Source organism: Mauremys mutica, chromosome 2 (assembly GCF_020497125.1).
Source record: "Mauremys mutica isolate MM-2020 ecotype Southern chromosome 2, ASM2049712v1, whole genome shotgun sequence".
Classification (NCBI taxonomy): Eukaryota; Metazoa; Chordata; order Testudines; family Geoemydidae; genus Mauremys; species Mauremys mutica.
In genome coordinates this window covers 93,822,598-93,849,631 of record NC_059073.1, presented here as the reverse complement: position 1 = coordinate 93,849,631, position 27,034 = coordinate 93,822,598, and the positions used below count along the sequence as shown (strand labels likewise).

Genomic DNA, 27,034 nt, shown 5'->3' with positions numbered 1-27,034 from the left:
CCCACTTTCCTCCGGTACAGGGACTTGGCAGTAATACTGCACCTGACCCTGACACAGTGCATGGGCTCGGCCTGCCCCAGAAAAACGCCAGAGCCCTGCCCCTCTACACCAGGCATGGGTGGGATCCAAGTGTGGAGGGGCTTGGGGTGTGGGGGGGGGGGAAATCCAGGTGTGGAGAGAGAAGTTTCTGTGTGGGGCAATCTGGGTGCGGGTGGCTCAGTGGGAGATCTGGATGCACCCAGAAACCCCAATGAGCCCCTGTGCAGGAGCAATGGGACTCAGCAGGGGATCCAGGTGAAGTGGTTGGGGCTTAGCAAGAGGATCTGGGTCTGGGAAGATGGGCTCAGCAAGGGGTCTATGGGTCAGGGGGCTCAGTGGGGGGTCCAGGTGCTGGGGAAGTGGGGCTTGAGGGGTGGGAGTCCAGGTGCAGCTAGTTGGGGATCAGTGGGATAGGGGTCTTGGTGTGGGGTGCTCGGAGGGCCCGTCATTCCTCTATTCCCTTTTTGTCTCCATCATCCTCCTTCACTCCCACATTCTCCTCCCCATGCCCTGTTCCACCCCACTTCATTCCCCACTGCCTCTTCCCTCATTTCTCCTTACCCAGCTCCACTGCGGGCACCCACTTTTGCACAGAAAACAGGAAGGCTCCCACCACACAGAAGGGGAGTAAGACTGGCACTAGGACCCAGGAGGCAGCATTCAGCTGCAGAACCCAGACACAGCCTCCCTCAGCTGTGCAGCTCTGCACTTGCAGAAATGGGGGGGAGGCCAGCAGCACATAACCCTGTGTGCCCCCCCATGCCTTACCTCTGCTAGGGGGAGCAATCCCCCCAAAAAACTGTGCCCGTGGTCATCCCTCTCCTTCCCCCCACCCACGCGGCTTCCCTTTGGTTCCCTGCCATTTTCTGCACAGAAACACAGTAATTCTGCAAGGGAGGAGGGCATATTCTGAGGGCGCACAGTCACGCAGACTCCCCCCAGGAGTAAATGGTAGTAGCTGTAGCACAGATTGGTCTCTGTCATTTTTACCACAGTTGTATTTAACAATACTTTGAGCAAGATTATAAAACGAGTTGGTACGTATACGATACCCACCTATGCTATTGCTTCCGCTATTTCTACCAGTAACGGCACTACACCTGTTGTATTGATGAAACATTATAGGCATTATTTTTGTCAGAGTGTAGAAATACCTATTTGAGGTACTTCATAGCAATTAACTGTATTTACGATGCAACTGAAAATTGTACCAATGTGTGGCCTTCTCTACATATAGAAGTTGCATCAGTATTAACTAAAACAGATTTAAACTAGGGCAAATCCTTCTACCAGTGTGAGCCTGACTTACAGCAATTTAACTCTGAACCAATGTGAGATAAACCAATAGAAGCCAATGCAAGATTCTGAACTAGCTTAACATACAAGTTTAGTTAAATTGGTACAACTCTGTTTACACCATGCTTACGTTTGTGACTTTATTTAAAGTACTATTAATAGTCTCAGCCAAACATTGCTAAAATGGAGTTAAGATTGGAGAGTTAATTTATGCGATGCTACATAAACAGGATGTTGTAATTATCACAAAGCAAACCATTACAAAAATCAGGAAACTTAAAAGAAATCCAAACATGTTAATGTATGAAAATGCAATTAGGGCACCCAAAACGCCATCCCGTCACAGGTTCTTCAAGCTTCCCATATATACTTAAAACTCCCTAAAATCCTATGCATAGGATACATTTAGTTTTTTTTTCTTTATAAGGATTAATGGTCTTTTTTCTTTCAGCCACAGGTTTCATTCTGATGTATCACGATATCATGAATCAAAAAAATGTTGATATCTGCTTTGGCTTTAAAAACCTACTTCATCTATTCGAGTTCACAAACACTAAAATGCTTTAATCATCATCATCATATGTTTTGGCATGGTGTCACTAAAAAGCAGAGTTAAGTTTTTTACTGAAGAATTATGGGGGGAGGGGAATAGAAAATTACCATTAAAACCTTGTCGAAAACTACTCAAGCGTAACCTGTGCACAAGATTTGAATAAGTTTTTATGAAATGGCAAAAACCTTTGTGAATGCCAAGTTAAAGTTGACTGGTGATAGCTTGTGCTCTTTGCAGAGTTCAGTAAAATAAACTTGTGAAAACCAGGAAATACAGAGTTACCGAACATGCCCAGGTACCCTTAACTGTGCCCCCCTGGAACTAGCAATAGCCACTGGGAATCATATGCATGCAATCCAGCTGCATTCACTGTGTTAGGTAGGTGTAGCTGCATTGACTAGTGGAGGAATAAGATAGAGCAGCTTGAAAGCTGACCCGAAGGGATGGGAGGTTGTGGCCCTCTGGAGGAGAGAGTGCCCATCTCCCTTACCCCTGTGTGTGATCAAAGAAAATAAGAGCATGTGTACCATGGGAGACGAAGTATGCCTCATTTAATTGCTGCAGTGTGTAGGCTGTGTCAGTAGCAGGGCATAGTGGTCTTCTTGCCCTGGGGATTGTCCATAGTTAGATGGGAAATGAGTGTGGTCTTAGTTAAGTGAAGATTCAATACTAGTTCAGTGTTTGATGGCATTGTGTCGACAAGGCTGAAGGGGTTGTAAGAGGGATTGATGGAATTGTAAAATGTAATAGAGGTGTATGACTGCAGGGAGTAGGCTAAGTGTATGAGTGCAAGGAGCTCCTGCTCAGGAGAGAGCAAAGGCAGAGAGCAAGTATGTGTTAGACATACTAGGACATTCATCAAAAGGAGGCACAGTTAAAGTTCTCTGGGAGCATACGTTAACTTTGTATTCCCTGGTTTTCACAACTTTTGAGTCTTGCTGAATTTGATGTTCTGGAAGGGAATGAGCTATCACTAGGCAACCATAATGGTGAATTAACAAGGTTTGGTTATTTAAAAAAAAACAAACAAAAAAAACAAAGAAGTGTTACTGGCAGTAGTTGGTGGTAACCTAGGCAGTTATAATTATAATCTAGGTGTGCAGTTCAGATGGTCCTGCGGCCAAGTAATGATAATATCTAATTCTTACTATGCAGTCTTTCATCAGTAGATCTCAAAAAAGGGAAACTTTCCTCTTATAGAGATGGGAAAACTGAGGCACAGAGCGGTGAAGTGACTTGGCCAAAGTTACCCAGAAGAACAGTGGCAGAGCCAAAAATAGAGCCCAAGTTTCTTTGGTTGTTCTCTACAGTAGGCCACCCTGTTATGTGATTCCTAAGTGTACCCCCTACCTCTGTATGCTCTGTTGTACTGAAATGTAGATAATGGTCTTGCTTTAAAACCTTTGGAGTCTAACTGCTAACAGAGCCAATAAGAGAAGTCTCAGACATGGTCTATAAATAACTGGACAGTTTTATTACCTGGTGGTTACAGTAACTAAGTATATGAAAGAAGACTGGTCTCTCTCCTCCCCCTATTTCCCTCAACACACACACACACACACACACCCTGACATCATTTCCAGCTCATCCTCCTAAGTGGATGTCCCATTAAGTAATTAGCATTTTAGAAGCCAGGTATTCACAAAGCAAGTCTAGAGAATCTGTGAACTTAAAACAAACAAACAAACAAAAACCCATCACACAGTTCTTGTTGCGTCCTGCATTTCAGGAACCTCTTGTGCAAATGATCCCAAATTTGCATCACTAACTATACCCTGCATCTTCAAAAGGCACAGCAAATTTCAAGACAAAGCAGATACATCTTAGAGTTTTGGAATATTTAGAAACATTGTCCTTTATACAGAAAAAACTTTTCAATCTTAAATGTAGCAGAGCTGGCATTCCACCATAACTATGGCCCTAACTGAATCGTGGGATAATTGTCAAATAATTGCAGCTGAGTTGTGGACAAGACACGGAAAATCATGGAAAAGTAATAACAGCTATTTATTACAGTAGAACTTCAGAGTAACGAATACCAGTGTTATGAACTGACCAGTCAACCACACACTGAATTTGGAACTGGAAGTAGGCAATCAAGCAGCAGCAGAGACCCCTAACCCCACCCCAAAAAGCAGATACAGTAAAGCACTGTGTTAAACATAAACTAATAAAAAAAATAAAGGGAAAGTTTAAAAAAAGATTTGACACGGTAAGGAAACTGTTTCTGTGCCTGTTTCATTTAAATTAAGATGGTTAAAAGCAGCATTATTCTTCTGCATAGTAAAGTTTCAAAGCTGTATTAAGTCAGTGTTCAGTTGTAAACTTCTGAAAGAACAACCATAACATTTTGTTCAGTTACAAACATTTCAGAGTTAGGAACTGTCCCGAAGTGCTCATAATTCTGAGGTTCTACTGTAATCGCAGTAATTTGGAAAAGCCAGAGAAGACCTATTTGTTTAAGAAAAACTTGCTGGAACAATTTAAACACTCAAGTATTATGTTATGCCTGCTATTTATTTATTTATTTTTTTGATACCCAGACATTTTGCTGCAACTATATTACAGTCATTAACGCCCGGGGACGGCAGCAGGATTCACGACACCAGCCACCCAGGTCCAGCAGCGGGACTCAAGTCGCCAGCAACCCAGCTGACAAAATTGTAGTGGATGCTTAATATTTCAGGATCTGTAATTTCCACAATATCACAAATTAAGTATGTTATGGCTAAGGCCCTACATTAAAATTAATCATTAATAACTGCTTTGCTGTGTGCAGATTCCCTAGCAAAGGATAATCCTGAAAATATAAGAAGCTCTGAGTGGTGTCAAGTGGCCCATCCACCTCAATAAGATGGTCTCAGCTGCGTGAGACCATCGGATGGAGATGGATACACTTGAAACAACAGCCCTAATATGTGTGAAGTGTTCTATTCATGTCAGTGAGTGTTCCCATCCCCTCCTCACCAGTGCTGGAGAGCCTGTGATATGGATCAAGCATGCCCATTCTCAACTCATTGCCTCAGTGTCAGCAGTATTCTTGGTACTTATGCCAGTTCTCCGCTTCACACCCAGATGGCTGGGCTTCCCCTGACCCAGGCACATATGGCAGGTAAGGACCCAGTTGCCAGCTCATGTGAGGGGGGCAGGAGATCAGACCCCTATAGATGGGCAGGAGCCTCTACAAATCCTGCCACATGTAAGATAAGGAGAGGTGATCAAATACCCCTGGAAGGGAAAATCCTCCCATATATGGGGCAAGAGCTTTAGGACTGGGGGACCAAACTCTCTTGCTAACAATATTTTAATCTGATCTCCTCCAAAGAGCTAATGGTGGGGTAACTCTCGAGCAACTGAAACCCTGGTGCGATCCCTGTGTATACATGAGTTGCCAAAATATGTCAACTTTAAAGAAAAGCTAGGTGTTTTTCCCCCCCAGGAGGCTGTCTCTCAGGAACCCCTTGATCAAATAGCCCCAAATTTGGGTCATTAATCAACCCCTACCTCCCCATGAGACACACCAAATTTCAAGGCAATCTGAGTAACTATATGGATTTTAGAGCATTCATGCCTGGTCTACACCTAAAATTTAGGTTGACCTAGCTCCATTGCTCAGGGATGTGAATTTTTCACATCTGTCAGAGGTGGTAAAGCCAACCTAGCTACCACCTGTTGGAGGAGTGGATTAATTATGGTGATGGAAAAACCTCTTGCATTGCTGTGAAAAGTGTTTACATTACAACTGTGCTGCTATAGCATTTATATTATTCTGCAATTATTAGGGGCAAAAAAGACGGTTACTCACCGTAGTAACTGTTGTTCTTCGAGATGTGTTGCTCCTATCCATTCCAGTTAGGTGTGCGCGCCGCGCGTGCACGGCTCTTCGGAAGATTTTTACCCTAGCAACTCCGGCGGGCCGGCTGGGCGCCCCCTGGAGTGGCGCTGCTATAGCGCAGGATATATACCCCAGCCGGCCCGTCCGCTCCTCAGTTCCTTCTTGCCGGCTACTCCGACAGTGGGGAAGGAGGGCGGGTCTGGAATGGATAGGAGCAACACATCTCGAAGAACAACAGTTACTACGGTGAGTAACCGTCTTTTCTTCTTCGAGTGATTGCTCCTATGCATTCCAGTTAGGTGATTCCCAAGCCTTACGTAGGCGGTGGGGTCGGAGTTAGATGTTGCAGAACGCAACCGCTAAGCCAAAGGCTGCATCAGCTCTGGACTCCTGGACCAATGAGGCAAAGGTGTGGACCGAGGACCAGGTAGGTGTACAACACATCCCCCGAAAGGGTATGCGAGCCAGGAAGGCAGCTGAGAAGCGTGAGCCCTGGCGGAATGTGCAGCAAGGTGGCTCTATGGAACATGGGCCAAAACAGAGGAGGTGCGGATGCACAACGTCATTGAAGATGAAATCCTCTAGGAGGAGACAGGTATGCCCTTCGTCCGGTATGCCGGTACGATGAAGTGTTTGGGGGCGTTACGAGAGGGCTCTGTCCGCTAGATATAGATTGCGGACGCCCTACGAATGTCGAAGGAGGGCAACCGTTGCTCTCCTTGCAAAGAGAGTGGCTTCGGAAAGAAGACCGAAAGGAAGATATCCTGGTAGATATAAAAGGCCGACACCTCCTTAGGGAGGCAAGTCGGACGTGGTAATAACTGCCCTTGTCCTTGAGGAACACAGTATACCTTGGGCCTAATGTGAGAGTCTGAAGCTCGGAGACTCGTCTGGCCGCAGGAAAGGCTACAGGAAAACTGTCTTGCAGGACAGGTATATCAATGAGCATGTTGACATTGGCTCGAATAGGGCAGTCATAAAACTGGTTAGAACCAGATTGAAGAGCCAGGTTTATGGCGGGGCCCCACTGGGGTGGGGGTATAAACGCTCCAAGCCCTGAGGAACCAGATGGAATGGAGCGGGACCTCGGCGGGAGAAACATTGCGCGTTTCTGAGCAGCAGGAGAAACGCTTCCACTTGGCCAGATACTTTAACCGAATGGAAGATTTTCTACCACCCCGGAGAATCCTGTAGAACCGAGGCAGAACAACGTTACTCGGATCGGTTTAGCCACGCAGGAGTCCTGCTGTGAGGTGCAGGGATTACAAGACCGGGTGGTGAAGGTCGCCGTGATCCCACGTCATGGGGTCTGTCCCAAGAGGGTCGCTACCGACAGGTGTAGCAACATGGTGTGCCAGTGCTGCCCAGGTTACGCTGGAGCGATCACGATCAGGGGCGCTCTGTCCCTGCGGAGTTTTAGCAGGACCTTGTGAACCAGCGGGGACAGTGGAAAGCGTACGGCAGATGGCTGATCCACGGCCTCAGGAAAATCCTCCAAGACCGAGCCTGGGGAGAGGCCTTGGAACGAGGAGAATTTCTCTCTCTTTCCGTTCTCGCGAGAGCGAGGAGGGCTATGCGGGGAAAGACCCACTTCTGGAAAACGGAATAGATAAAGACCGGAGGAAACTACCACTTGTGAGACAGGAAGGATCTGCTGAGATGATCCGCCAGCTGAATTGCCTGGTACACAAGGCAGACTGCTCTCAGCTCTGGGACACTGATGTGTAAGGCCAGCTCTTGCGCTGACCGAAGGCCGTGAGTGCGAAACTACGCCAGGTGCACACCCAGCCGAGAGATGGGCTGTCTGTCATGAGGGACCCAGAGGGGTGAATGAAACAGCATCCCTGGATACACCAGGGAGGACGCTGACTCCCGGTCGAGGGAGCCTAGGCTGCTCGGGGGGAACGAGACGACCACGAGTATGCCATCTCTGCCCGGGTGGCACCCCCAGGTGACCACGATTGAAGTGAACGGAGGCGAAGCCTGGCATGTTTGGCTGCAAACGTGCAGACAGCCACGTGACTCAGGAAACCTAGGCAAGTGCGAGCCCAAGTTGGCGGGAAGGTCCGTAGACCTTGTACAATTGTTACCCTCGCCTGAAACCAAGGCTGAGGTAAGCAGGCTCTGGCGAGTCTGGAGTCCAGGACGGCCCCAATGAATTCCCTTCCCTGTGGGGGAATCAGAGTGGATTTTACTATTGATCATCAGGCCTAGACACAGGAATAGGTTCGAGTCGATGCCCACATGACTGGTAACTTGGGCCTGGTGGTTCTTCGAATGAGCCACTCGTCTAGATACGGAGAACGTGTATGCGACGGTGGCGAAGAAAGGCGGCGACTACAGCCATGCACTTTGAATACCCCTGGGCTGTATAGAGACCAACCGGGAGGGCCGTATACTGGGAATAACGATGGTAGGCCCCAAACCGAGGGTACCTTCTGTGTGGAAGAGAAATGGCGACGTGAAAACACGCGCCCTTCATATCGAGGGTGGCGTACCAGTCTCCGGGATTCCAGGATGGGATGACGGTCGCCCTGGGTACCATGCGGAACTCATCTGCATCGTGACTTGTTGAGTTTCCGCAGGCCTAGGATAGGTCTGAGACCTCCCTTCGCCTAGGGGATTAGGTATCGCCCTTAGGTACCTCCTGTATAGCTCCGATGAAGAGGAGCATCCGCACCTCTTGCCAGAGGAATCGCTCGTGAGAGGGGTCCTTAGGAGGGGCGAGGATGGGTAGGCTTTTGCCGCATTGGTGGTCAGAAGGACCCTAATTTCGGCTCCTTTGGGGTGCGGATTGATGGCCACGACCGTGTAAGCCACGCCCGCTGGCCAAGTCCTGACTTTGTCAAGGCGCAGGGTAAGAGTGGAGGCTGGGGACGGAAATGTCGGCGCTGAATCACTGGCGTGTGCATGCCGAGAGAGAGAGAGAGCAAAGTGACCCTGCTGCCCGTTAGGTTCTGCAGCCTAGGGCCAGTGTTTTCAGAGAACAGGCCTGTGCCATTGAAGGGCAAGTCCTGTATAGCGTGCCGCAGCTGCGAGGGAAGGCTCGACAACTGGAGCCAAGAAACGCGCCGCGTGGCAACACCCGAGGCCAGAGTCATGGCAGCGGAGTCAGCTGCGTCCAACGAGGCCTGGAGGGAAGCTCTCTCCAGCTTCGTCCTTTGCTGCAGGAGGGCATTGAACTCTTGACGGTAGTTCCGAAGAACCGACTCTGTAAATTTGCCCACCGCCACCCACAGTAGCGGATAAGCAGGGCTTGCTGGTTCGCTACACGAAGTTGCAGGGCCCCCTCCGGGTACATCTTACGGCCCAGTAAGACCACACGCCCAGCCTCTTTGGAGTTAGGGGCTGGTCGCATTTCGATTAGAGGAGGGCGAGAGGGGCATGTTCCTACTCCCGCCTCATCTGGGGAGGGGGGAAGAAGAAAGGCCAGGGACAAGCGGGTCCTGTGTGGCTCGAGCTCCTGGACGACCTCCTGATCCAGTGGGATCTGGGAGCCCGGTGCCGAACCGGGGGTTGCTCCGTACCAGTCGGACGGGGACGACTAATTGTCACCTCTGGCACCCAGAGCTCCGAGGGAACGGAGCGAGATGGGATCACCGGTACGCCTCTGGCGTGGTAGTACACCCAAGGCGTCCAGAATGACCACTGATAGGTCTCCTGGAAGACTCTGGAGGGCACATCGGAAAACAGAGTGCTACGCATATGAAGTGTCCGCACGGGACGACACTGATGCGTGGCTGGATGGCCCTGGAGGAGCTGAAAAGCTCTTGGTAGAGTCTCCGTCTGTAACTGACGTCGCTCAATGCGGCACTGGGGATCGGTACCGGTAGACAGACCGGTACCGAGAACGGGACCTGCCACCAAAGCTGTGCCGGGTGGTCGACCGAGGGTGCGAGGCTCGATGATCAGGAGTAGCTACGGGTGTCCCGGTGCCTGGGGCGGTGCCGGGAGCTGGATCGGAGCTGAGTGCCCCGGACCGGCGAACGGGATGCTGACCGGTGCCACTGCCGAGACTGTGAGCGGCGTCGAGACCTAGATCGGTGTTGGGACCGAGAACATCTGCGGGACCGCGACCCTGAACGGTGCCGCTCTGCGGTGCCGACGTAGGGTGGTCTGATCAAGGCAGGCTTGCCCATCGACTATGTAACCCGCACCGGCGGTGCCGGGGGTTGAGGCAGCGTAGATGCTGTCGTTGCAATCAGCTCCCTCGCCGTGGACACTGTCTCCGGCGCGGAGGGAACAGTGAGCTCGACCATAGCTCGCACCACGGATGCAGCTTCATAGCGAGCTCGACCACGGTCCGTACCGGGGAGTGTTCCAGCACCGGACTCGACGGCTTTTGCCTGGCCGGAGTTAATGGTGCGGGCATTGTCGGTGCCGCGGCAGACATTGGTGCCAGGCGATCCCACTGAACATAGCGCTCGGCTGCGGAGCAGGCATCTCGGACGCAGCTTCAGAGCGAGCTCGACCACTGTCCGTATATGGGAGCTTTCCAGCACCGGACTCGACGGCTCTTGCCTGGCCGGAGTAAATGGTGCGGGTACTGTCGGTGCCGCGGCAGACACCGGTGCCGGACGATCCGACCGAGCATAGCGCTTGGCTGTAGAGGCGGCGGCTCAGACGCAGCAAGGATATTGTGCCTCTTCATCCTCCAGGAGAGGGATCCATGCCGAGGGTACGTCGGAGCCAGCGACGGTCGTGCCAGGAGGCCTTGGCGGTACCGGCGATCCGGTGCCAAGGGAGCGCGCCTTGAAAACTAACTAGCGCTCGGCGCCGAGAGTGGAGGAGCAAGAGCTGCCTCCCTCAGGAGCTGTTTAAAACGAAAGCCCCGCTCCCCTTTGTTCACGGATTAAAGGCCTCACAAATGCGGCACTTATCTGTGAGGTAAGATCCCTTGAGGCACTTAGGAGAAGATCTCTTGTCGGCAGCGGCTTGTGGCCGGCCGAGCATTAGAAAACCCTGTGGACCGGGCATCGGACCCGGCACCGGGTGAGGGGAAGGGGATAAACCCCGAACCCCTGTAAAATAAATACACTATACTATTCTACAAACAAACAGAGGTAACTACAACTATAAACAGAATGAGAGAAAACTACGAGTAGCTAGGGAAGTGGAGGTCAGCTAAGCTGCGCTCCACTGTTCCAACGGCCGTCACGGGCGGAAAGAAGGAACTGAGGAGCGGACGGGCCGGCTGGGGTATATATCCTGCGCTATAGCGGCGCCACTCCAGGGGGCGCCCAGCCGGCCCGCCGGAGTTGCTAGGGTAAAAATCTTCTGAAGAGCCGTGCACGCGCGGCGCGCACACCTAACTGGAATGCATAGGAGCAATCACTCGAAGAAGAAAGAGGTCTGACACAGGGTACCAAATTTCTCAAGAAGCCTATTTTTATTTCTTAAACTAAATAAGAGATTTACTTGGAATTCTCAGAAAATGTATTCTGTATTCAAAGTAAATTATGTATTCTCTTCAAAGTTACATGCTTCATACTTAAGAGGTTGAATCTCTGCTTTAAGTGGAAAAACTCCATCTCAACCATGGAATTGCTACTGAGGCATTTATAATCTGCTCACAACCCATTTAAGTTCTTGTTAAGATACCAAGAAGCAGTGATTTCCCACTTTGTGTTCTGCAGAATATTGACTGTTAGACAAGATATTCATAAGCTATTTCTTCTGAAGTCACTTCACACAGTTTGAAAACCTGTAAAAGTTATATTTGCTTGCACTTATGACTTAATTGTGATTACCAATTCACAAACTACTCTATCAACCTCACATGCATGGCACTGGAGCTCTACCTAGAAAGCTTATAGAATCCTGTAGCAAGACTACAGAGAATTAATTGAAATATTTGCACAAACTATAATGAAGGAAATATCTCCAGAGGAAAAACTGTTTTGAAATGGGCACAAGTAATAAGGAGAACAAGAAATTCCTCAGTTTTATGAAGTTATCCAGCAAATGAAAAAAAATTAAAAGAACCACTGAACTAGAATTAAGCTCTAACAACTTCACTGTCTTCAGAAATTCCTTTTAAAGCAAATATATTCCTCAGATCTTGGATTTAAGCAACAAATTTTAATGAACCATGAAAAACTCTATAAATTGTATTGCCACTACCTCTACCTCAATATAACGCAACCCAATATAACACAAATTTGGATACAACACAGTAAAAGCAGTGCTCCGAGGGGGCTGCACACTCCGGTGGATCAAAGCAACCTCGATATAATGCTGTTTCACCTATAACACGGTAAGATTTTTGGCTCCCGAGGACAGCATTATATCGAGGTAGAGGTGTAGGTAGGAGCAAAATAAAGCATTTAACTGCAGCCAATACTGTTATTTCATAAAGAAAAAACAATTCAGAGTAAAGTCATTGATATGTACAATTATAACAGAATTTGCTATAAGTAATTTTTCCAATCTTCTTTAAAAGGATTAAACAGCAATATCACTTACAAGTCACCCTGAAAGCTGAGAGCTAACTTCCCCCTTGGCTCCGAAGCAGACTGACCACTATGAGAAGATGCTGATGGCAGTGAAAATCTCCCTTCTTCTAGATAAGAAGCTTGAATATCAGAAAGCCTGTTGGAAAAAAACCCAATAATTTTAACTGTTCAAATTTGCATCTTTTCAATTCTTGAAAGAGTTGACAAAAATAAACCTGACAAGCATGCATACCTCATCTATTCTAAGTGGATGATCCTGAATAACTGAAAACTGATTTTTAATTAGTATATCTGGTTTTGCAAGTATATATTAGGTGGTGAATGAGGGAGCTGTATAGTTTTTTTTTCTCCTTTATAAATATCATATGCCCTTCAGGTTACCTGTTTGATATTAAGCTGCCTGAATGCCAAAGGTAAATCAAAGGCGGCTATAAAGAGGGGAAAAACACCAGAAACAAAGCAATGGCAAAGGTGCAGCTCCTTGAGGAAACAATGGGGGTGGGGAGGTGAGTTTTCAATCGGCCAAGCTAGAATGGTTTTCTTTTCTCAAGACTGAGCCTAAGATCAAAAACCTCAAAGAACCTAGAAAAGGAAGGAAGGATTCAGTGAGTGGCCAGAAACTTCTTAGGGTATCAGTGAAAGCCAACAGGCTGGCAAGGAGCTACACAAAGACAGGGAGACAGATGCTGTGAGCAGGAAAGGAAAGCTGAAGGTGCAAGACTGACCCATGAGTGTAGGCATTTTATTGTTTTGGGTTTTTTAACTCTTTGCTCATGTCCTTTGTACCTTTGAGGAATGAATAATGCTTTGAAGAAGCTGTACATGTTTGCAGTGACACAGAAACAGTCACATGCTCTCAAAGGGAAACTCTTACAGGTGCCAAAACAAATTGGGCCTGTGTCACTAAATGTTGGGAACCATGGGTCCGGAAAGCACAGATCCAGTTTAAGAGTATGTGGAACCACACAGTGCAACACAGCAGGCCTGTCATCTGCGGGATGCACTCAAGCTCCGAGTGGTAGCCGTGTTAGTCTGTATCAGCAAAAATAACGAGGAATACTAGAGATTAAAATTTATATGGGGATAAGCTTTTATAGTCTAAAACCCCTTCATCAGACAGTTCATCCTGTTCCTGTGACATGCCATTTGTACTTTAAGTGCCTACTAGAATCATTTGAACTTGATTAATGAAAATCAATTCTGAAATAATTAAATGTTGCCATCTCACTATTTGAGGTGGCTGATTTGATTTATCTCATTTGGAATGGAAAATGATCTTGGGGGATGAGGTTTAGATGACAGAGGACAAGGCTCATTTCTTGCTAATGGCTATTTATATTTAGGGGATTTGTGAGAGCAGAGCTCCTCCAAGGGAGGGTCCGAGTTCCTTGTTTCTCCAAACCCATTTGTGACCACTAGATTTCATCTTTCAAGAACAGTGAATGGATTAAAGATCTTGTTTTTTCTTGGTGGAACAGAGTGGTATTTCAGAGGCTCTCTCCTTCCCTTCCTCCTGATTCTGTACACTATTCATGCACTTAATACCTATGAGGCCTGCTCATCTTGTTATTTGCATGCATATAGCTCCCACTGAAGCGAATGGAAGCTGAGCAAGCCTAGCTCAGGGAATAACCGGGCCCTGATAAAGGACAAGACTCATCTGGTGTCCGAGTACAATTCCTTTCTTTCGACCAACTTCTGGCCAGCAAATCTCAGTCTTTACTTTCTTCTGTAAATCAGACAGCAATCCCTATATACAGCCATTAGTCTACTTCTGTGGAGCTTGTCAAAGTGTGACTTTGGAGAATACAGTAACTCCTCGCTTAACATTGTAGTTATGTCTGAAAAATGTGACTTTAAGCGAAACGATGTTAAGCGAATCCAATTTCCCCATAAGAATTAATGTAAATGGGGGGGAGGGTAGGTTCCAGGGAAATTTTTTTCACCAGAGAAAAAACTATATATTATATAAATATACACACAGTATATGTTTTAAACAAACAATTTAATACTGGTCACAGCTATGATGATTGTGAAGCTTGGCTGAGGTGGTGAAGTTAGAGGGTGGAAGAGGGAGGGATATTTCGCAGGGAATGCCTTGCTGCTAAATGATGAACTAATACTCGGCTGAGCCCTCAAGGGTTAACACATTGTTAATGTAGCCTCTCATCAAGGCAGCACGAACAGGAGCGAGGGGAGACAGCATAGCAGACAGAGATAGACACACACCTTGTGTAGGGAAGAGAGAGGGAGACAGATGCACATTGCCCCTTTAAGTAAGCTGACCAACTCTTAAGTGCATTGTCTTTTTAAGTCGATCAGGAAGTTGAGACAGCAGCTGCTGCTGCCCCAAGCTCTGTCTCTCTCTGTCCGTGTCCCCTCCCTGCTCTATATGGAGAAGGGGTAAGCGGGGTACAGGAGCAGGGGGGAGGCGGACACCCTGACATTAGCCCCCTGCCTTCCTTCCCTCCACCGCACAGCAAGCAGGAGTCTCTGGGAGCAGCTCCAAGGCAGAGGGAAGGAGCAGCACATGGCAGTGGGGGGAGGGACAGCTGAACTGCCAATTGATAGCCTGCTGGGCGGCTGCAGCACAGGGAACTTAGGAGAGCGGGGAGCTGCCAGTCCACCCTGGTTCTACGCCCCCATCAGCTAGCTGCAACGGGCTGCTCTTAAATGAGCATGTTCCCTAATTGATCAGCAACCTAACAACGAAACATTAACCAAGACGACTTTAAGAGAGGAGTTACTATATGTTGCTATGTACGTGAGGTATTTGCACAAAAAGATGAATATAGCTAGGCTGATATGACCTACATAACCTACAAGAAGTTATTTTTGGCAAGCCTTTAACACAGAGGCTTGATTTGGTAGTTCCAGGTCGTAAGAGCCTAACTTTCCAAATGCAAAGGGGTCATTCTGAGAAAGCTACTACATTGGGAAAGTTCTGAGAGAGACTGCAGTTATGTCAGCCTGAAGGCTTGTCATCCTTGATTAAATTTTTTTTTTTTGTGGTTAATCACTCATTTGAAAGCTGTAAAGTTTAGTTTCAAGATTCTTACCAGTCACCACAGTTTTGTCTAATTCAGTTCTAAATGTTTTTGTTTCCTTCCATTCTTCAGAAGTATTTATGAAGTGCATGAAACACTTTTTCCCATTATCCCAATCTGATAAAGCATTCTCCATCTTTTGTTCCTCAAACTGGATTTCTGTGGTGTTCAACTGGACCATCAGCAAACAGTACTCAGGACTCAGAGCATCCCTTCCTTGCTCCCTTAGGTTGGTTTCCATTAGTTCTTACTGCTCTAGTTATGGATTTTAAGATATACAGCATTCTGTGGGACAACAGTTTCCCTTCCTCATCTTATGAGCTCTGTTCTAGCATGGCTTAAATTCCATGGCAGAGTAGAGAGGCAGCATGAGTTATCAACAGTGTGCAGTCAAACTACTGAAGCCTAGGTGCAGTGTGGAGAGGAAAGCAGAAACAAGACTAGAGACAGGACAGCAGCCAATGTTGGTGGTGTAAAAATATTTAAATATTTTCTGGTTACACTGGTGAAGGTGGTACTCAATAACACCATATAAGAAAATAATTTAAACCATGATGTATGTCAAGTTGCATTCTGTTTCTTATAGAGTATCTAAATACTAGTTTAGCACCACAAAAGGATTGTTGGAATCTAATCCCATATAAAAAGGGATGGCAAAGTACCTAGTTTCATCTTTATTCCCAGCTTAGTCAGGAGTTCATCAGGCTAATGGCTGCTCTGATTTCCTCTGAGTACTTGTTTGGCAAGAAAAACAAGTGGTTTCATTTAATACAAATCTATCCATAATTTATGTTGTGTAGCCTTTCAGTTTTTATTTTTGCATTTTATAAATTTAAATTAAAAAAATACTTTTATTAGACTGTTATTGGCTGGTAATGTTCACCAAAGAACTGTTCACTATGAGCAACTCTGATCAACTCTGGCAGTTTAGAGAGGAGAAAACAAAAGTGGGATAGAAGTGTTTTCAAACAACTTTCTTGAGTAAACCTAGATGTCTGGCTAATATAGGAGTCAGTTAACCATTTACAGATAATTCTCAATCACTAGACTAGCAATTCTTATACTCCATCGTTATGGCCAGCTACACAGCCAAGAAATAGCTGGTGGAATGGGTCAATATACTACAGGAACCTGCACTCTGTCCATAAGCTATCACATATAGTTGCGAGGAATGTAATGTAGCTCAAATGTCTGACATCTCAGATAAACCCACAGGTTTAAAAAAAAAACACACAGATGGTGCCAGAAACCAAGAGCCAAACAAGACTGGGCTGGAGAACAATATTCTAGGCCAACACACAGACTCCTGGACAAGAGAATTATGGGAAAACTACACAACAATTTAATTCTGTAAACTCTGCATCACTCTCTCCTGGAAGCGGTAATGCCCAATGATCCCAAACTCAGTTTGACATGTTGCATCCATAGAGGAGGCAACAGATTCTGTGTGTCATTTCGCTAAATTTTAAGGATGGATCATATACTTTACTCACAGCTATACAGGTTTTATCTTTGGTACCAAAATTTGTTTGACCCGAGTCAGTATAGTGTAATAGTCACCTTGAACAAAAAATAATTGTGACCAAAAATACAACAGTATCTTTATTTCCTAATTGTTTTCCCACTATAATATCGGCTCAAAGTACTGTACGTTAATTGTACATAATTAATCTTTCTGGTTTCAAGAAAGATACTACAGAACCAATATTCTCAGAATTACTAAAACTAATAACTATTGACTTTATGTGCAAGCAATACAGGATGCTCCAGAGTTAGATTACTGTTCAGGTTAAACGGTTGGGCCATTACACCAATTGAATCTATTTCCCCATGTTAAGTATCCTCACACCTTCTATGGGTCATCTCGATTATCACTTCAAAAAGACTAAACACGGCTGCTACTCTGAAACCTGTTCAGGTTAAAGGATGTTAACTCGGTATACATTTAAAATTCCAGTCTAAAAACCAAGTTGACATTTTGTAATGAAGCATGACAAATTAAGTTTTATTTGACAAAATGCCTTATTTTATAGCATGCAGTGTTGTAGCGGTGTTACTTCCTGGATATTAGAAACACATGGTAGATGAGGTAATATCTTTTATAGAACCAACTTCTGTTGTGAAAGAGACAAGCTTTTGGGATACAAAGAGCTCTTAAATCTGGGAAAGGTACACAACACCTTCAAAGGACAAGTTAAGGAGCTTAAATTCATAACTTTGCTAGAGACTATTAATATTGGTCTTAAAGACATCAGATGTATCGCTTATTATTTCAACAATCTGTAACTTTAAAGCCTCCCCCCCTTTTTTTTTGTTCTATGGCTGCAGAGGTGTTAACTGACCACTTGACACTCTGAATACCTTTCCCAGACCCAAGAAGTGTCTCTGGGTATGGCTACACTGGCGATTTGCAGCGCTGGAAAGCCTCCACCAGCGCTGCAATTAGTAAGTGGCCACACCTGCAGGGCACTTCCAGCGCTGCAACTCCCTGGCCGTACACCTCACTCAGCATGGGGAATAAGGATTCCAGCGCTGGTGCTGCAGCGCTGGTCATCAAGTGTGGCCACACACCAGCGCTGTGATTGGCCTCCAGGGTATAAGGATGTATCCCCGAATGCTTTTAACTAAATTACTCTTTGTTTTGTTATGCAGCCTCTCTTTGTTTTGTTGTGAACGAGCTCCGCTCCCTTGCCGTTGCCGCTTATCTAAAAAACAAACAGAGTTCCTGTTTGCTGTGATCATCTGTACCTGGCTGTAAACAATCAAATAAGATTGCAGGCAGGGAGTGAATGAAACAGCGGGGAATCGTGTTGGCTGCAGGCTGTTTGCAATTAAGAGTTAAGACTAAGGGGTTGGAAACATGTTCTGATTTTTCAAGGCAGGAAGCTAAACACACAGTGTTGGCTCCAAAAATCCACTCTCTCTCTCCCCCCGCTCCCTGTCACACTAGACCCCACTCCACCCCCCTCTTTTGAAAAGCACGTTGCGGCCTCTTGAATGCTGGGATAGCTGCCCATAATGCATCACTCCCAACAGCTCTGCTAATGCTGCAAATGTGGCCACACACCAGCGCTGGTAGCTGAGAGTGTGGCCACACACCAGCACTGCTCCTACACAGCTGGATGACCAGCGCTGCAAACCGTAAGTGTAGCCATACCCTCTGCGTAGCTTTAAAGCTTGTCTCTTTTACATCAGAAGTTGGTCCAATAAAAGATATTACCTCACCTACCTTTTGTAGCAGCCATCAGAAGTTCATTCAGCAACACACTGACATTTTTCAGCACTTCACGAATTCACACCATGTTACAGAAGTATCCAAATAACCAATTTCAGCTTTCTGAGCAGACAGTATGCAAGAGGAATCCTTCTGGAGGAGATCAGACACCTCTACCCTTCCCCATAACGCAAGTGTATTTTAGGTTATGAAAGACTATTAGGAGGACAGTCTTACCTGTTGTCACAACCTGTTTTATTCCTGGCAACAGTTGAAGCTGCAACAGGTAAGCCAAGGTTTGATGAAATGGTGACATTCTCCAAAATCCCACTGGTATTACTGTTCAGTGAGTTAGCCAAAAAGCTTGGAAATGTCTCATCCGCAATATTTCTGAAGTCTTCCATCCTGCCATACAATAGCACACTGTTTAAAAATGAATTGGAATAAGTCAGTTCAGCATAACAAACAAGCTGATACTCAAAGAATTGTCACTAAAGTCATGTAAACTCCCACTGGAAGCAACATAGCCAGATTCTTCACGCTACAGATATAGAAAGATTTTATTTTCACAGACGAGGATGGAAGGACTCCAAGTCCAGTTACACGACTTTCACAAAAGTAGTCCTGATTCTGAATTATGTATTACAGTTCTTAATTATCTATGGCCTAAAAAGCTACAATTTTAGAGTCATCTACCTCCATTGTACTAGCACTGAAGCTTCACCGGCACAAACAGTTGTTACTTTAACAGCATTAGCTTAAACTTATCAAGTCGGCAGTGTTACTCCAAAATATCATCTAGATCACAAAGTTAAATGACAAAATCACTGATGACCAGATTACACTATTACTAGCACCAATGAAGCTGAAGCAGTGCTAGATTTCTCTAAAATCACCAGTACACATAAGGTCTAAAGGTGGTTTTGCTGACTACCAACAGCAACGGTACTCTTCATATATTAAAAAAAAAAATTGCATAGGTATACAGTTGGCTAAAATATTCCATGTATGGCAAAAGGTGTATTCTTTAAACCAGTGGTTAAGTCCAGAATGGTACTAACACTCACCCAAAGTAAAATCAGAAAAGTCTAAGAAACCTGACTGTATGCTTCCTTTGGCTAGACCAAGTTTCACCAAAAAAAAGCAATGGACACTTTATCCATTTGTTAGTCTTCAAGCCAATGTGCTTCCAAGTCCAAATAAAACCATTCTTTTAAAAAAAGTCATTTTTAAATTTTATGCCTACTATAGTTAACACACAACATTGTCAGAACTGAAAGGAGTTACAGAATGCTAGTGAAAACATGCATTTGACAGCTTTGAATTTAATAAGTTTCATCATTACTTTTTATAGTCAATGTCACCTATGTTGAAAAGGCCCTCTTAAAATTTCAACAAGGGAGCAGAAAACATTCACTTTAAAGTTTCAGGTATGTTATTTAAAGGGTGCTTTATCAAATAAGTGTTTGGGAGATTTAACTCCATTTCAAAAATTTTCAAATTCACACCCACTAAAATAAAACATTTAGAGTACCCAATTAAAGTAAAAAGCTAGTTTCCTTGTGCTTCTAACCTCTTCACTGTTATTAATAAAGTCTTTAAAAAAAAAACAATAAAAGATTGTAAGACTGGTGATTTTTTCAAGGTGCACAGAACACACCTTGAGTTGTGTACTCAGTTAAAGCTACAAAATCAGTCCCAGTTATTTTCTTAGTCTACAGATTGTTATTTAAGGTATCATCCAACAGGATCACATTTTGGCATTGGAACAGGTACTGAAGTTTAACCGGGAAGCCACTAAAGATCAGTTTTACTACTACCAAAAAACAGCACAGTGGGACAAGAAGAAGTCAGCTTGGACTTTCTAAGTAGGATAATCTCAAAATGCCAACAGCAACTGAGAGTTAATTTACTAGACCAGTGGTCTCTAACACGGTGCCTGGGGCATCTATCTGCGCCTGCGTACTGGCCGGTGGACAAGCATCTGCTGAAATGCCGCCAAAAAGCTGCCGAAAAGCAGCAGCATCAAGAGGCGTTGCCACCGAAATGCCACCGAAAATCAGCTTGCTTGTCCACCAGCCACGGTCCTCGGTGGCTCGTTGTCCGGCACCCGCCAGACGAAAAAGGTTGGGGATCACTGTACTGGACTGTGACAGGTGCCACAGAAAAGACTGTTTGAAAGCAGAACACATCCTGATTAAGCAACATCTGAATATAAGAGCAAATCAACTGTATTTACAATAATATAAGTAACTTGTTGCCGCTCCATTTGTTTCGGATTAAAAAAAACTAGACAATACACTGACCATATCCTTTACGGACATAAGCACAACTATATCTACAAACTTATTTAAACTTCTTCCTTAAAGTCTTTTGAGCAAGGCTTTTAAAAAAAAAAAAAGAGAGAGAGATTAACTCCTACAAGTTAAAGCCCTTAGGTGCCTGACCTGTATTTAGCTTGTAAAGCTGCTTGGAGCAGACAGCATCTTCCTCTGTTTCTACAGGCCTCAAGCGCCCGAAGGATCCTAAAAAAAAAACCCATGTAAAGCATCACCTTCATTAAACACCATTAAACCTGCTGAATCAGAGGCGAACGTCCATGACGACTCCAGCGATGGGCACCTACAGATACAGCTCCCCCACAACACACTCCTCCCTCCTGTCCGGTCCATAGCCAGTGAGCTCAGAGGCAGCACAAGGAGCGGGTTTCACACCCCTTACTTAGCCTTGCTGACTCCCCGCACAGGGATGGGATAGGTTATGGAGCAAGGAAGCAGTTAGAGCGAGGGCTCATCTGCACAGCCCAATGACCCCAGTGGGCCGACACTGGTTCCGCTCCGAGTGTGGACACGCTCACTCCGGAATAGGGACGCCCTTTCCTGGGTTAGCTCGCATCACTTTGCCCATTCAATCGCCAACCACAGGCTACATCAGAGTCCGGCCTTCCACACACCCCCAGCCCCAGAGACGGCCCCGGGCAGCGGGGCAGGGACACGGGAGTCCCGGGGAGCTGGGGCAGGGGCACTATTCGCTCGCGGGGTCCGGGGCGCAGCTTCCCTCGGACAGCTGGGGGAGCGGGGCAGAGAGCGAGCCCTACTCCCCCCGTACCTACAGCCCCCCCACACACACACACCTGACTGCCCGGCACCGCCGCGTGCGCCTGGCGCGGGGGAGCCCACACGGCGAGGGGGGAAAAGCAGCAGCCGGGACCCGACACCGGCACCTCCCCGCACGGACAGAGCAGAGACAGGAGCAGCCCGGCCACCCAACCGCCACAACTTCAAACCGTCGCTCAGCTTCCCTCCGCCTCCCCCCGCAGGCGCCGCGCTCGCTCGCTCACCAGCCCCAGCGCAGAAGGCGCGCGCAGCAGCCGCTCCGCCGGATTTGTGCGCGAGACGCCCAGCGCCGCCCGCGGCTGTAGCGCGAGACCCTCCCCCCAGGGCGCGCGGACGTACGCGCGGATGCTCCCACCAGGCCCTGCGACTCTTTCTCTCCCTTCCGGGGGCGCGCATTCGCCGCGCGAGGCTGCCCGTGCTCGTCCGGGGGCTGGGCCAAAGGAACCGAAGAAAAAAAGCGGGAGTTGGCAATTGGCATTGGGCAGCTCAGGTTAAAAAGAAAAGCCTGGACTACGTTTCTGATTGGGGGAAGAGAGGCATGACGTGACTAAGCCCCGCCCTCAGCTCTGTGAGTGACACCAGCCCAGCCCCTGTCAGGGGAGGGTGAGACCTGAGCCCACACTGCTTTGCTAGTGGGTGAGGGCCGGGAGGGGGCAGCTACAGCGATTTTCATAGAATTATAGGCCTTGGCTACACTAGACTCAGGGTTGGAAGGGACCTTAGGAGGTCATCTAGTCCAATCCCCAGACAGATTTTTGCCCCCATCCCTAAATGGCCCCCTCAAGGATTGAATTCACAACCCTGCATTTAGCAGGCTAATGCTCAAGGGCAGGGCCGGCTCCAGACCCCAGCGCGCCAAGCGCGCGTGTGGGGCGGTATTTTAACAGGCAGGCGGCAGGCGGGTCCGGCGGACCTTCTGCAGTCATGCCTGCGGGAAGTCCAACGGAGCCGCGGGACGACCGGACCTCCCGCAGGCATGACTGCGGCGGGTGCGCTGGTCCCGCGGCTCCTGTGGACCTCCCGCAGGCATGCCTGCGGAAGCTCCACCGTAGGCAGGGGGCCAGCGGCACGTCTGCGGGAGGTCCCGCGGAGGCGCGGGACTGGCGCCCGGCAGAGCGGCGCGGTGCGCCGCCCTGCTTGGGGCAGTGGAATTCGTAGAGCCGCCCCTGCTCAAGGGCAAATCAGGGAACTGATGGGCTGAGGTTTAGTCTGAGCTCCTGCTTTCATTGAGAGCCTTTTGCCGCCCAGTCCTTTGCAGAGCTGAGACCGTGACTGCAGAGCATGCCCAGCCCCTCTCAAGGGCTCCTGAGAAGCAATGTGGGCCTTCTTGTGAGGCTGAGGTCAATCAGGGGCCCTACCCTTTCTGTGTCCCTAAGAGCCCAGCATGTGAAGCATAAGTCAGGTTGCCCTATCTACAGCTTCTGAGTTCCTGCTGGGAGCAGTTGTTATGACACATGGTACTTCATTAAATACACTTCTAGAGCTGTCTAGCTGCACCTGCTTGCATTAGTGACCCAATTGTGTGAAATAGCTGTTTTGGGATACCATAGATACCATGTGAATCATGAGACAGGCCAGAATTAACACACTTTGCAGATGGCCAACCTGCATACCTGATCGTGATCTAAAAGCTAAAAAACCAAAATTTCCACACACAATTCAACAGTATGCATAGAATAAGCACGCAAAAACATCTTACCTGAGACCCTGAGCCTGCAGTAAGTTTATTTTGCATTAACATTAAAATTTAATTAATAGTAAATAAAGTTATTGGGTAAATGTTTCAAATATCTTATTATATGCTCATAAACATTTCATAACTATCAAAATACAGATATTAAACATCCCAGACTTTTAAAGGAGATATTTCTAACATACATTATTCATTGGCTAGAGTAACTCATATGCTGGAGAGCTATAAATAGTACAACTTCTTTTGAGGAAAAAGTGTGATGGGGGTATTGTTAATGGAAGATACCCAACAGCAGTACTTCCTCAGCTAGGTAGGAAAATAAGATGACTTTTGGACAAGTGCCTAACAAACAGTAGAAGCTCTAAAAAATACCCCCGATAATTAAAAATTGCTACTAAATTGGGGTAGTGAATCCCAAAAGCACAATACAGTAGTCAACAGGTTAGCATTTTTTCACAAAAAAAAGCTAGTAGCAGTCTTTCCTTTACAGTTCCTGTTTTACATTAAGGCTTTTCTCTTCCCAAAGTTATATTTTAAAGGAAAATTTCATGTTAGGTTTTGAATTCTGTTTTGTAGGTTCCTCTGAGCACCTATTTTGCCATGACTGATTTATGTTTTTGTTGTAGTACTGTAGTTAGAGCAGGGGTTGGCAACCTTTCAGAAGTGGTGTGCCAAGTCTTCATTTATTCACTCTAATTTAAGGTTTCACATGCCAGTAATACATTTTAATGTTTTTAGAAGGTCTCTTTCTATAAGTCTATAATATATAACTAAACTATTGTTATATATAAAGTAAATAAGATTTTTTAAATGTTTAAGAAGCTTTATTTAAAATTAAATTAAAATGCAGAGCCCCCCAGACCGGTGGCCAGGACCCGGGCAGTGTGAGTGCCACTGAAAATCAGCTCGCATGCCATCTTTGGCACACGTGCCATAAGTTGCCTACTCCTGAGTTACAGCTTATCTTCCATAGGCTACACACTTTAATGGGCAACATGACTGTACAATCATAAGCCTGGCATTCCCTCCAGAACTGGGCAGTAATAGTACAAAGATACAAGAACACGTTTTCAAAACTGGACTGGGGGCATGGGATATCCCATCCACCTTCCTTTTCTTTTCTTGAGGGCTAGAAGGGAGGGTAATCCCAAAGGTTCTTGTTGGAGTTACAGTCTGGAGCAGGTTGAGAATCTATACTAGAATAAATCTAGGAGCTGATAGGTAGGTAGATGCTATTAATCGAGTGGTTTCCCCAACTTTTTCATAATGCATGCCCTATGTTACTAGATCAATTTTTTCAAGAACATTTTGGCTCTAGTTTTCTGTTCCCTGACATTTTTGCCCCCCTCTTTATAAGCATGTAACATTTGTCTGGCTGCTACAGAAATTACATAGAAAATAATATTTCAAAAGTACTTACCATATTTTTATTTGTCTTAGTTCCATGTGTTTTGTCTTTTTTTTTTTTTTAATTTTAAGAAAATAAGCCTCATGGTTTACTTTTGGTCAACATTTCATTTCCCCCTCCTTCCACTTTAATTTCTCTTAGCTGAAAACAAGAACAGCACCCTAAGAGCAGCCAGCTTTCTGTGTAGCACCAGAAAGTGCTTCTCGGACTAGATTATTAACCTGATTATATTTTTAGGACTAAATAATACAAAACCCCTCAAAAATTAAGCAACACTAAGGGAACTGAGAAGAGAAGGTGCAATGAATATAAGGAGCAGCATTATGTACGAAGAGCAAGCAAAATACTATTTAGGACAACAGAGAAAAAAGCTCAATCTTGGAGGTTACTATAGTTTTGGGAGAGCACAGTCTCCACTATCGACTACCTTACTCACACTCACCCCTTCTGCTCTTATACACTATAGGCCAGAAGTGGGCAAACTACATCCGGCCCTCCAGACATCTTAATCCGGCCCTTGAGTTCCCATTGGGGAGTGGGGTTGAGGGCTTGGCCTGCTCTGTGCAGCTCCTGGAAGCAGCAGCATGTCCCTCCTCCGGCTCCTATGCACAGGGGCAGAAAGGGGGCTCCGCATGCTGCCCCACCCCAAGCACCGCTTCCGCAGCTCACATTGGCCAGGAACCGCTGCCAATGGGAGCTGTAGGGGCAGCACCTGTGGACAGGACAGCGCGCACAGAAATGCCTGGATGTGCCTCTGTGGAGAAGCCAGAGAGGGGACATGCCACTGCTTCTAGGAGCTGCTAGAGGTAAGCGTCACCCAGAACCTGCACCCCTGGCCCCCTCCCGCATCCTAACTTCCTGCCCCAGCCCTGATCCCACTCCTGCCCTCCAAACCCCTCAGTCCCAGCCCAGAGCACCCTCCTGCTCTCCCAATCCCTCATCCCCAGTGCCCTCACCCCTCCCATACCCCAACCCCCAATTTAATGAGCATTCATGGCCTGCCATACAATTTCCATATCCAGATGGGGCCCATGGGCCAAAAAGTTGTCCCACCCCGCTATAGGCCATAGCCATACTCCCATGCTGTAGCACTGAGATCATCCAGTGGGTCCACCAGTGCTGACAGCAGTAGCAACTTTACTCCTGGGGGAATTCTGTGCCACTGCACACACAGAGAATTAAGCCCTCCCCATCCCCCATACATTCTGCCCGGGATGTGCTGCAATTACACTTTTCGATGACCAGGGGCCATTGTGGTGCCAGAAAAGACGGCATTCGGCTTTGGGCCAGAGCAGCCAGCCATGGAGAGGCTGCTTTCCTCACAGCGCCCTGCTTGTGGGGCCAGGTAAGGAGGCATGGGTTACCAGAAAGACAGGGCACAGAGGGCTGCTGGGTGGTCACAGACTGGGGTGGGGGCACAGCAGCTAGTGGGATGACAGCACTAAGCCAGGGTGTAGGGGTGCAAGGACACAGAGATGGGGAGTGGTGGGGGTTCAGCAACACATGAGGTCAGGGGAGAAGGATGGGTTAGTGGGGGTACATAGACACATGGGGAAAGGGAGGCGCAGGAACACATTGGGATGGGACAAATGTGCCTGGCTAGATGGAAGAGGCTAGGTCAGGCAGAGGTTGCATACGGGGAAGCTCCTCCACTCCCTAACAATCCTTCTCCCCCCGAAAAAAGTTCCCTGCTTCTCCTATCCACACCCAACTACCCTCCAGGTTCACTCCCAGGCTCCTTCCTAGCAATTACTTCCCTCTCCCTCAGCTCCTCCATTATCCCCAACTCCTCCAAGCCTTTGCACTGCTTCTGAGGGGTGCAGGAAATAAGTTTCTGTATTGTACTTTAAATGAATTATTACTCAGAGTTCTGTATTAATATGCCTAGTAAGGAACCTTATTTGACAGAAAACATTTGATGACTTTTTTGTCTGCATTGTTACATACTTGCTGACAAGTATTTTGAAATAAATTCCCAAAATAATTGAAGCAAGCATGATTATAGTGTGTTAATTTAACAAATAAAATATGCAGAATTTTAAAATGTCATGTGCAGAATTGTTAATTTTGGGGCACAAAATTCCCCCAGGCATAAACCTTGCACTTGGGGGTATTGTCCTGCTACAATATGGCTTCCTGCTGTCGCATGGGGGCGGGGGGAAGTGCCCTTCCTCATAAATGCATTTGGATTGGAGCCACTGCACTGTGGGATATCTGCCCCAAGTTGCATAAATGCAATGATCCTCAACCACCGTAGCTTGGGCCAGAACAAACAAATCATGTGGATACACTCTTTCACTAGTTATTCTGCATTTGTTTATATAGAAGCCCCATGCTGCCCCCTCCCCCCAAACAAAAAAGCCTCTGTGGAACAATCT

General features: G+C 46.7%; 1 protein-coding gene across 1 annotated transcript in view; it reads right to left on the bottom strand.

The window, feature by feature from the left end:
- The window catches only part of LOC123363189 (centrosomal protein of 192 kDa-like), a 220,227-nt gene that overhangs the window by 174,782 nt on the left and 18,411 nt on the right, over positions 1 to 27,034 (bottom strand). The window contains exons 10-13 of the mRNA XM_045004073.1: positions 21,573 to 21,774; positions 20,887 to 20,964; positions 18,677 to 18,862; positions 12,189 to 12,314 (exon numbers count right to left, since the gene is read on the bottom strand). Of these exons, the coding sequence (XP_044860008.1) occupies positions 12,189 to 12,314; positions 18,677 to 18,862; positions 20,887 to 20,964; positions 21,573 to 21,774 (592 nt within the window). The remainder of the gene's footprint in view (positions 1 to 12,188; positions 12,315 to 18,676; positions 18,863 to 20,886; positions 20,965 to 21,572; positions 21,775 to 27,034) is intronic.